We start from the raw sequence: 12,478 nt of genomic DNA, 5'->3' as shown, positions 1-12,478 counted from the left end.
GATTGCTGGTATACTTGGACATCCTAGTATGAATTCAGCTTGACATAGCTGGAGGGAGATGGAGCCTTCAGTCAAAACATCAGTCCTAACTGATGAGTCACCCACATTCTACCATCTGGCTTGTTTGTTTCTAAGTGGTGGCAGATCTGTTTCTTGATTATTTTTTCTGGTATTTTCCCAAGTATTGATGTTAAGCTGATTGGTTTGTAGTTACCTAGGTCTGGTTTTTTGGGGACCATGTCAGTTCATTTTCAGTCCTTGGGTAGTTGTCCTGTGTTCCAGCATTTTTGGAAGATGTGGTGCAGTGGTTTCAAAATGACATGTGCTTGTAGACATTCTGGGGAGTAGTCCTGGTGATACAAATCCTGGTGATTAAGTTCTGACAGGGGGTCTCTTAATGTATTTTTGCTTATGTTGAGTTATGATTTGACTGTAGCTTCTTTTTGTGTGAAGACTAATGCAAAGAATGTGTTAAATAGATCTGCTTTGTTTCTGTTGTCTGTTACTTCTATGCCCTCTACTCTTTTTAGTGGGCCAACCATTTCCTTGATCCTTTTCTTGTTGTTGATGTGTTGGAAGAAACTTTTTCTGTTGTCATATCTTAGTACTATGTACATAACTGGTTGGTTTGGGCAATATATAAACAAATTATCATTGTATGTTTAAATGAAGTATAACACTATGTCTTTAAGGGTTAGTGTTGCAGTTAGCCATAAGAGGGAGCCAGAAGTCTCTCTCTCTCTCTCTCTCTGATTACTCTCTGCTATTTCTGGTTTGTCTGTGTGACTATGCTGTAGAACTGTGTGTTCAAATGATGCTTTCATGTATTTTGTTAATAAGGCTTATAGTATTGTTTAATATATTGAGAGAGGCTTATAATATTGCATATGTATGGTGAGTACTGACTGATGTAATTTTGTATGACTATGATTATTCTTGACTAAGCTATTTGCCAAAGTTCGTTCGTTCGTTCTTTCTTTCTTTCTATCATTAATTAATTAATTATTTGGATTTATATGCCACCCCTTTCTGAGGACTTGGGGCATCTTACAACATGTAAAAACACTCCAACATCATAATCCAATTAATTTAAAAGAGTTAATTTAAAACCCCCACAATATTGAAATCAATCATTGCCATTCACACAACAAACATACACTACATTCATTTGGCCAGGGGCATAGGGTCTAATGGCCCCAAGCCTGGCGGCACAAATGAGTCTTGAGACTCTTGTGGGAGGTGAGGAGGATGGGGGCAATATGGATCTCTGGGGGGAGCTAATTCCAGAGGACTGGAGTGCCCACAGAGAAGGCTCTTTCCCTAGGCCTGCCAAGTGACACTGTCTAGTTGATGGGACCTGAAGAAGGACAATTCTGTGGGACCTCACTGGTTCCTGGGACTCATGCTATGTAGAGCTTTATGGGTCACAATCAACACTTTGAATTGTGTCCAGAAACCAATCTGCAACCAGTGCAGTCCGTGGAGTGCTGGAGATACATGGACATATCTGGAAAGGCCCATGACTGCTCACACGGCTGCATTCTGCATTATCTGTAGTTTCTGAAATTCTTCAAAGAACACCCCATATAGAGAGCATTACAGTAGTCAAACCTCAAGGTGATAAGGACATGAGTGACTGTGAGAAAAGACTCCCGGTCCAAATAGGGCCACAACTGGTGCACTAGGTGGATTTGGGTGAACGTCCCCCTCACCACATCTGAAAGATGGTATTCTAGGTTCAGCTGTGGATTGAGGAGGATGGCCAAGTTGTGGACCCTCTCTGAGGGGTCAGAAGCTCCCCCCAGGGTAATGGATGGACAGGTGGGATTGTCCTTGGGAAGCAAAACCCACAGCCAGTCCATCTTGTCAGAATTAAGTCTGAGCTTATTGACACCCATCCAAACTCTCACAGCCTCCAGACACCGGCACATTAGTTCCACTGCTTCATTGAGTTGACACAGGGTGGAGATGTATAGCCGAGCTTCATCAGCATACTGATGATAACTCACCCCTTGTCACCAGAAGATCTCACACAGTGGTTTCATGTAGCTATTAAACAATAGGGACAAGAGGACCAACCCCTGGGGGGACCTAGGAGTCAATCCTTGGCCACCTGCCAACACCGATTGTGACCAACCGGAGAGGTAGGAGGTGAACCACAGTAAAACAGTACCTCACACTCCCAACCCCTCCAGTCAGTACAGAAAGATACCATGGTCGATGGTATTGAAAGCCTCTGAGAGGTCAAGAAGAACCAGAATAGAGGAACAACCCTTATCCTGAGCTCACCAGAGATCATCTGTCAGCATGACCAAAGCAGTTTCAGTGCTATAGCTGGGCCTGAAACCAGACTGCCCATCCAAGGACCTTTGCAGCTGGAGCAACACCACCTTCTTAACAACCTTCTGTATAAAGGAAAGGTTGGAGAAAGGACGATAGTTATTTAAAACAGCTGGGTCCAGGGAAGGCTTCTTGAGGAGGGGGCAGAAGAGCCAGAAAGGACCCCTCCAACAAAGAAGCATTGGCAATGACCTGTACCCAGCCCTGTGTCATATCCCTACAGGTCCAGTAAACAGGTGGCAAAGCTCAGATCTCCTATGACCTTGTCCACTTCATCAGGCATCATGAGGTCAAATTTCTCCCACACAACAGGACTAAGATGAACCTCTGTCACCTCAACTGACTCAATGTCAGCCGATACTGTCTTCTAATCGGAGTCAAGGTTTGTCCGGATCTGAGCGATTTTATCTACAAAAAACTCATTAAATTGCTCAGCACTGCCCCACAAGGGTTCGTCAACTCCCTCCTGGTTGAGGAGGGAGTGAGTCACCCTAAACAGGGCAGCTGGGCAGGATTCTGCAGATGTAATCAGGGCAGTATGATATGTGCATCTTGATGCCTTGAGCACCACCTAATAGGTCTTAACACAAGAACTTACCCATATTCGGTCAGATTCAGGTTTACTTTTCCTCCAATGCTTCTCTAGATGTCTTTTCCGGCATTTCATCCCCCGGAGTTCCTCGATAAACCAAGGGAATCCCCAGGGTCTACTGCCATGGAGAGTCGCAAAGATGCAATCCAGTCTAGAGCCTCTGTCACAGCCGTATTCCAGGCCATTACCAGGGACTCCGCCAAATTGTGGATAAGCGAATCTGGTAGAACCCCAAGGGCCTTCTAAAAATCCTCTGGGTCCATCAGGTGTCTGGGGCAGAACCACCTAATTGGTTCCGCTTCCCTGCGGGAGAGGATTGGAGCCTTAAACTCAAGCCATAGAAGAAAATTATCCAACCATGACAAGGGCAAGATATCTAAGCTCCTCTCAACTGCTCTGAGAGGAATATCATATCGGCAGTGTGCCCCCCCTCATGAGTCAGACTCTGAATTACTTGAATCACATCTATGGTTGTCACAGAAGCCATGAATTCCCACACCAACCCAGAGGATTTGCCCAGTGATGGTATATTAAGGTCCCACAAGACTATAAGTCTGGGGAACTCCATTGCCAACCCGGCTATCTCATTGAGCATTGCAGGCAGGGCTGTTGATGCACAATTGAGAGGCAGGTATGTGAGTAACAAACCCACCTGAACCCCTGGGTCCAACTTCACAAGGAACGACTCACATCCCGTTATCTCAGGATCAGGGAGCCTGCATAGGCTAAAGGTCTTTCTAGGTATAATAGCCATTCCTCCCCGCATTTCATGGGGTTGTGGCTGCTGCCACACCTGAAACCCAGCTAGGCACATTTCAAAGAGAGGGATTCCTCTGTCTGGGCCCAGCCAGGTCTCAGTCACACACACCAGGTCAGCCTCCTCCTCCAGGATTAAGTCCCGGATGAGGGGAGCTTTGTTTACAACTGATCTGGAATTGAGCAGCAACAGCCTGAGCTCAGCATCCAGATTTCTCCTATCACCCGTATCCCGGGTTGAGCTCATGGGGCCGGAGCAAGGTATTGCTTTTAGGCAGTGAGCTCTTGCTCCCCAAGAGCAGCCTACCCCATGGCTCCCACCATATCTGCCTCTTTCCAGAAGAACTGGTATATTCCGGCCCTCTGCCACCCCAGAGATGGGCTCCCCCACTCCTCCCACCTTTAGAGGTTAGCCTTTCCTTTGTCAAGAATCAAAGTTTGAGCATCAATACTCTTTCTATCATGCTTCTTCAAAGGTTAGCTTCTGCCTATCACAGGGAAAACATTGCCTGTATTATTCTGAACTTTGTAAATTAGAGTATCTGAATTTGTTTTCTAAGATCTTCACTGGTAGTATATCAAGTGTTAGTCCTAACATATATAGGGCATTTTATCTGCCTAGAGAAATCACACTGATAATTATTACAGCAGTTTATATTCCATCTGATGCCAACGCCAACATGGTGCTTTCTAGGCAATATGACATCATCTCATATAGCGGTTGTGAGGCCCCTCCTCCAGAAGCCTTCCCTGGATCCAGCTGAATTAAAGAACTTTTGTCCAGTCTCCAACCTACCCTTTATGGGTAAGGTTGTAGAGAAAGTGGTGGTACTCCAGCTCCTACAGTCATTGGATGAAACAGATTATCTAGATTCTTTTCAATTGGGCTTCAGACCTGGCTACAGCACAGATACTGCTTTGGTCACTCAGATGGATGATCTCTGCTGTGAGCTGCCCTGAGTCTTCGGAGAGGGGTGGCATACAAATCCAAATAATAAAATAAAAAATAAAAAAAAAATCTCTTGCAAGCCTGAGATGGAGGTCATTCCTCTATCTTAGTACTTCTTAGTACTAGTACTTCTTGACCTCTATCTTAGTACTTCTTGACCTCTCAGTAGCTTTTGACCATGGTATCCTTCTGCAATGACTAAGGGAGTTGGAAGTAGTTGGCACTGTGATATGGTGGTTCTCCTCCTATCTCTTTGATCAGTTGCAGTCAGTGTTGATAGGAGGACAGAGGTTGAACCCCAGGCCCCTCCTTTGTGGGGTACCTTAGGTTTGGTCCTCTCTACTCTCCAATTTAACATCTACATGAAATCACTGGGTGAGATCATCCAATGACATGGGGTGAGGCATCAGCAATATGCTGATGACAGCCAGTTATATATTTCCACCATGTGCCAGTTCAGTGAAGCGGTGGATATGATATGCCAGTACCTGGAGGCTGTGAAGGTCTGTATGGGACTTAAGAGGCTCAAACTTAACCCTGACAAGACCAAGTGGCTATAGGTATTGCCACCGAAGGATTATATTGACTTTCCATCTTTGGTTCTGGGAGGGGAAGAATTACCACCCTCTGAATGAGTTCGCAATTTGGGTGTCCTCCTAGACTCTCAGCTAAAATTGGACCAACATCTGGCAGCTGTAGCTAGGCACAGGTTTGCCTAGTGCACCAATTGCAACCCCGAAGAGTGTTCAGGCACTACAGCTGGTCCAGAATGCAACTGTGCAAGCAGTTACATTACATCAGCTCTGCAAGCTGTGCTGGCTCCTGATTAGTCTCCAGGCGCAATTCAAGGTATTGGTTATTACCTTTAAAGCCCTACATGGCTTAGGGCCAGACTATGTTCGAGACCGCCACATAGCTTCCAGCGACCGATAAGAGCCCACAGGGTTGGTCTTCTCTGGGTCCAGGATAGGCAAAGGGGTAGGCACAGTTGGCTCTTTTATGACTTGTGGATTTCAACTCCCAGAATTCCTGAGACAATCATGCTAACTCAGGAATTCTGGGAGTTGAGGTCCACATGTCATAGAAGAGCCAACTTTGTTTACCCCTGCATCAGCTTAATAGTGTCAGTTGGCAGTGCTGCGGGTGAGAGCCTTCTCTCTGGTGGCTCCGACTCTCTGGAACCAGACATCCTGAGATCCAGACTGCCCCCACCCTACTGGACTTCCAGAAAGCTGTAAAGACCTGGCTTTTCCGGCAGGCCTGGGGCCATTGTTGGATGGTGCAGCATCGATATTCAGCCATAAAGGGCATGCATGTTTTTTCTTTGCTGTTGGGTTTAAAATGTTTTAAAATTGTTGTTTTAGAATTTTTTATATTACACTGTATGTTTTATTGGTTGTGAGCTGCCTAGAGTTCATAGGGAGTTGGGCAGCATACAAATTGAATTGAATATAAATAAATAAATAGATAAATCAATCTATCAATCAATCAATCTCCAGGCAGCAGCAAAATCATCCAGAAGGTGCTCTTGTTGTGGCTGGGGACTTCAATCAATCCTGTCTAAAGACAGTTTCCCCTACATTTGCACAGTATGTGCAGCTCTCCAGCAGGGGAAAAATCACTATTCCTTCCTATTGTTGTATTTTTATATTATATTTAAAAATCATTTTTATACATTGAAATGTAAGAGTTTCCCCCCTATTTATTAGATCCAGATCACATCACAGATTATCATCATGCAACTCCATGCCATCATTCCAGTAAAGACAGTATTTTCTGGCTTCCACTCAAGGAAAAACAAGGTAGCACTTTTTTGTTTAAAATTTCTTAAGGACAATTTTATGTAACTGTGAAACTATATGGCTATGTAGTTCATATTTATTCATTCGTTTGTTTGTTTGTTTGTTTGTTTACTTGCTTATTTATTTATTTATTTATCTATCTATCTATCTGTCTGTCTATTTATTTATTTATTTATTTATTTATTTATTTGTTGGGCTTGTGTGCCACCACTCTCTGAGGGGCGGCTCACAACATATCAAAAACAATATATCATATACATATCTAAAAAATCCAATTAATATAACTAAAAAACTTTTACAAACATTAATAAAATTTAAAGACATTCATTACCTGTCAGCCTCTTCAATCAGAATTTAAGAAAAATAAAACTCAGAGTCCATTTTAACTTCAAAAGTGAATTTATCACAAACCAGAACTGAAAGGAATGGAAGTGAAGCAAAGACTGAGGAAAAAGGCATGATACAAACGTATATCAAAATCCCCATTTGACCCTCCTTTGGAGAATAGCCAATCCCTAGGGTCCATAACCATCAGGTGGAGGCATCTTCAAAACCATGTCACACTGATGGGATGCAACGTCTAACGGCCTGCTTTCCAGGAAAACAAAAGCTATCCCATTCTGTATTAGGAAAACAAAACTTAACAGGGCCTCCTGCACCCTCCTGCACTGACGTGAAACACTGGGTGAATTTTCCACAACAATTTGGGTAGCTCCAATTTCATAGCTACTGAGTTCACCACTTGCACAATTGGAAAAGGCCCTACATATTTGGCACCCAATTTCTTTGACATTTGAGTGGTTTTTAAGAACTTTGTGGATAGGGAAACCCTGTCCCCCACTTTGTAATCTACTGCCTGATTCCTCTTTTTGTTGGCCTGTGCCTTACAGGTATTATGAGCCTCATCCAGAGCTTTATGAGCCACTGGCCAATTTGCCTTTAACTGGGTTACCCATTCCTTTAAGGTAGGATGCTTAGGTTCATCCTGTGGTAACTGTAGGATAGGCACAAAATCCTGTCCACTAACCAATTTAAACAGTAAAACCCGTGCTACTATATAGCAAATTGTTATACACCGCCTCTGCGCATGGCAGAAATTCGCTCCAGTTGTCCTGTTGGTAATTTAAATAACACTGGAAGTATTGCTCCAACATGGAGTTTGCCCGTTCACATGCTCCATTAGTTTGCGGGTAGTGGGCAGAGCTTAACCCCTGCTTGGTACCTAACAGGCTCAAAAACTCCTTCCAAAAATACAAGTGAATTGAACCCCTCAGTCTGAAATTACTCGGTCGGGAATTCCATGAAGACGGTACACGTGCTGTATGAAAAGCCTCGCTAAGGCCCTGGAAGTGGGGATTTTTGGGCAAGCTACAAAATGAACCTGTTTGCAAAAAAGATCAGTAACAACCCAAATAACCGTATTCCTCCCACTTTCGGGCAAATCCACAATAAAGTCCATAGAAATCTCCTTCCAGGGTACCCCGGATCTCGCCACACTTTGTAACAGTCCTTGTGGTCGACCAGGGCGTCGTTTTGCTGCCACACAAATGGGGCTACTAGCAACATATGTCTCAATGTCCTTTTTCATGGAGGGCTGCCAAAATTGTCTCCTCAGTAAGTGTAAGTTTTCAGAAACGCAAAGTGTTCTGCCACTTTTGAGTCAAGGCCCCTCTCCAATATTACGTGTCAGTGGCAGGGGACAGCACTGAAGAGACTATTTTATCATTAGCACTGGACTCTCTTAATAAGAACTTAATTAGCCTAGAGTTTGACACACTCTTGCTGCTGCTCTTTAAGAATTACAAGCTAATCAACCACTCCTATGTTATTTTTGTTTTATATTCTTATGTCTTATGTTTTTTAAGTTAATTTTTAAGGGGGCTAAATTATATATACTGGTGGTGGTGGTGGAATGAAATGGGATTTTGTACTGGTATGTTAATTAACTTACTTTTAATTATTTATTGGGGGGGTTTAGTGATGGATGCCTATGATTATTATGAATGGGGTTGATTGAATGGGGGTGGATGGGATGGGGCGGGTGGATGGGGTCGATTGAATGGGGGTGAATGGGATGAGGCGGGTGGATGGGATTATGCCATGGATGTGATGAATGGATATAGTACAAATGAAATGTTTGGCCCACCTAACGCTGGAGAGGCAGGAGGGGAGAGGTCACCAATCTCTGGTGTGACAGAGGGTGGTAATATTCCGGTGTTGCTGGGGAGAGGCAGATATGGTGGGGCCCACGGAGTTAGCCGTTCTAGGGGAACGAGGGATCGTTGCTTAATAATGATTCCTTGTTCTGGCTCCGTGAGCTCAATCTTGGGCACTGGTGATGAGTGTAATTCTGGCCCTGGGCTCAGGTTGCTGCTGCTCAATGCCAGGTCGGTGGTAAATAAAGCTCTCCTTATCTGGGATTTGATCCTGGATGAGGAGGCCGACCTGGCATGTAAGTCTGAATCCGATCGAACACTTGTAAGAGCTTTTATTAAGACTTACAAAGTGGCGCTCAAGGTGGCAAGATATGTGTATCATGCCGCCTTGATTGCATCAGTGGAATCCCACCCGGCCGCTCTGTTTAGGGTGACCCGCTCCCTTCTTAACCAGGGGGGAGTTGGGGAGCCCTTACAGAGTAGTGCTGAGGATTTTAACACGTTTTTCGCTGATAAAATAACTCAGATCCGGGCGGACCTCGACTCTAATTGTAAAACAGAGTTGACTGACAACGAGTCAGTCAAGGTGACTGGGGCCCGTACTTGTCCACCTGTGTGGGAAGAGTTTGATCTGGTGACATCTGATGAAGTGGACAAGGCCATTGGAGCTGTGAGTTCCGCCACCTGTTTACTGGATCCATTTCGCTCCTGGCTGGTTTCGGCCAGCAGGGAGGTGACACGGAGCTGGGTCCAGGAGATTGTCAACTTTTCCTTGGGGAGGGGGTCCTTTCTAACACCCTATAAAGAGGCGCTTGTGCGCCCCCTCCTCAAGAAGCCTTCCCTGGACCTTAATAACTATCGTCCAGTCTCCAACCTTCCCTTTATGGGGAAGGTTGTTGAGAAGGTGGTGACGCTCCAGCTCCAGCGGTCCTTAAAAGAAGCCGATTATCTAGGTCCCCAGCAGTCGGGTTTCAGGCCCGGTTACAGCATGGAAACTGCTTTGGTCGCGTTGATGGATGATCTCTGGCGGGCCCAGGACAGGGGTTTATCCTCTGTCCTGGTGCTTCTTGACCTCTCAGCGGCTTTCGATACCATTGACCATGGTATCCTACTGCGCCGGCTGTAGGGGTTGGGAGTGCGAGGCACTGTTCTTCAGTGGTTCTCCTCCTACCTCTCTGGTCGGTCGCAGTCGGTGTTAGTGGGGGGCCAGAGGTTGACCCCGAGGTCTCTCCCTTGTGGGGTGCCTCAGGGGTCGGTCCTCTCCCCCCTGCTATTCAAAATCTACATGAAACCACTGGATGAGATCATCCAAGGGCATGAGGTGAGGTATCATCAGTATGCTGATGATACCCAGCTTTACATCTCCACCCCATGTCCAATCAACAAAGCAGTGGAAGTGATGTACCGGTGTCTGGAGGCTGTTGGGGCCTGGATGGGTGTCAGCAGACTCAAACTCAACCCTGATAAGACGGACATATGCTCAAATAGAATCTAGATTCAAGAAAGACAATCAAACACCCGGTATTCAAAAATCTATGAATTCACTAGATAAGATTTTAATAGGGAATGAAAATAAAAAAATAACTAGAATATATCAAATACTTCTGGAACAGGAAAGAATAAAAGAGACAACTAAAACACCTATGACAGCATGGGAAAGAAACTTGCAAAATGAGATACACATAGCAGACTGGGGGAAAACATGGACTACAATATCCAAAATAACTCTTTCGGCAGCATATAAGGAAAATTATTATAAACTTTTTTACAGATGGTATATTCCCCCAGCTAGGTTAGCAAAGATATACCCAACATTATTAGACACATGTTAGAAGTGTAAAAACGAAAGAGGCACTTTTTTCCATATGTGGTGGTCATGTCCTATGATACAAAAAATCTGGAAAATAACTCATACCTGGCTTTCAGAGATTACGAAAGAGGAAATAGAATTCACTCCGGAAGCTATGCTATTAGGAGTTTGGAGAAAACACTACTCAAAATAAACAATGCTTCTTACAACACACATAAACACCGCAACGAGAATTGCAATAGCACAACTCTGGAAAAATGACCAGACCCCAATGGAAGAATTAATTATAGATAAGATATATACATGCGTGGAGATGGGCGAACTCACTAACTCAATCAAGGGAAACAAAATCACGGAATCAAAACGAACATGGCAAAAATGGCATGAATGGGTTCAAAAAGAGAATATAGAAACAATATAATAAGAAGCAACAGTACAATGGAAACAATCTACAGCTACCTTGTAAAAGGTTTTATTTACAAGTTATTGAATATAACAAATATTAGACTATAAAAGTATGAAAAATAATGTATATAATGGAATGTAACAGGTAAAAATCTATTATAAGAATTTTAATAGAGATGGTTTATAATCTGTAAAACAGAATAATATGTGATTTGAACTATATGTGAAAACTCAATAAAGATTTTTTTTTTTTAAAAAGACGGAGTGGCTGTGGGTTTTGCCTCCCAAGGACAATTCCATCTGTCTGCCCATCACCCTGGGGGGGGAATTATTGACCCCCTCAGAGAGGGTCCGCAACTTGGGCGTCCTCCTCGATCCACAGCTCACATTAGAGAACCATCTTTCAGCTGTGGCGAGGGGGGCATTTGCCCAGGTTCGCCTGGTGCACCAGTTGCGGCCCTATTTGGACCAGGACTCACTGCTCACAGTCACTCATGCCCTCATCACCTCGAGGTTTGACTACTGTAACGCTCTCTACATGGGGCTACCTTTGAAAAGTGTTCGGAAACTTCAGATCGTGCATAATGCAGCTGCGAGAGCAGTCTTGGGCTTCCCCGGGTATGCCCATGTTACACCAACACTTCGCAGTCTGCATTGGTTGCTGATCAATTTCTGGTCACAAGTCAAAGTGTTGGTTATGACCTATAAAGCCCTTCATGGCATCGGACCAGAATATCTCTGAGACTGCCTTCTGCTGCATGAATCCCAGCGACCGATTAGGTCCCACAGAGTGGGCCTTTTTCGGGTCCCGTCAACTAAATAATGTCGGTTGGCGGGCCCCAGGGGAAGATCCTTCTCTGTGGCGGCCCTGACTCTCCCCCCAGCTCCCCCCAGAGATTAGAACTGCCCCTACCCTCTTTGCCTTTTGTAAACTTCTCAAAACCCACCTTTATCGTCAGGCATGGGGAAACTGAGATATTTCACCCAGGCCTATATAATTTATGTATGGTATGTTTGTATGTATGTCTTTTTAATAATGGGGTTTTTAAAATGTTTTAAATTGTAAATAATTAGATTTGTCATGAACTGTTTTATTGTGTTGTGAGCCACCCCAAATCTACGGAGAGGGGCGGCATATAAATCTAATAAATAAATAAACAAACAAACAAACAAATAAATAAATAAATAAATAAGTTCTCATAGAGGCTGGGACATACACTCTGGATCCTATCCAAGCCAATCCAGACTGTTGAGTGCAGTCTGCCTGATGAGCCAAAAACCAGTAATGTGTTCCTAAAGCCTTTTGTAATTCCATTGCCAAATCATCTGGAAGATTGGCTCTGAACTCTGCTCTCTGGTTATTGCTGGGCACGCCTATTGTTATGTTGGAATAACCGGTTGAACTATCTCTGGCCTACCACTATTATATTGAGGCAACCTGGAAAGTGTGTCTGTCATAAAGTTGTCCCCCCCCCCCCGGTATGTAGCGCAGTGAGAAGTTGAACTAACCAAAATGCTGCGCCCACCTATCTTGCCTGGGGGACAATTTCCGGGTTTTTTTCAAAGCTTCTAAAGTTTTGTGATCAGTCCACACCTCAAACAGATTTTAGCTCTCTCTAAGAAGTGTCTCCGGGGACAGTAGGGCTCAATACACTGCAAATGCTTCTT

At 44.3% G+C, this 12,478-nt stretch overlaps 1 protein-coding gene across 4 annotated transcripts in view; it reads left to right on the top strand.

The window, feature by feature from the left end:
* LOC139155791 (cilia- and flagella-associated protein 47-like) overlaps positions 1-12,478 on the top strand; it is a 513,090-nt gene that overhangs the window by 341,809 nt on the left and 158,803 nt on the right. For all 4 annotated transcript variants that reach the window (XM_070731069.1, XM_070731068.1, XM_070731067.1 and 1 more), the window contains one exon: positions 6,347-6,439. In XM_070731069.1, coding sequence (XP_070587170.1) covers positions 6,347-6,439 — 93 coding nt within the window. The remainder of the gene's footprint in view (positions 1-6,346; positions 6,440-12,478) is intronic.

The sequence above is a fragment of the Erythrolamprus reginae genome, unplaced genomic scaffold (assembly GCF_031021105.1).
Source record: "Erythrolamprus reginae isolate rEryReg1 unplaced genomic scaffold, rEryReg1.hap1 H_6, whole genome shotgun sequence".
In the NCBI taxonomy this organism is placed as follows: Eukaryota; Metazoa; Chordata; class Lepidosauria; order Squamata; family Dipsadidae; genus Erythrolamprus; species Erythrolamprus reginae.
This window is presented reverse-complemented; position numbering and strand designations above follow the sequence as displayed.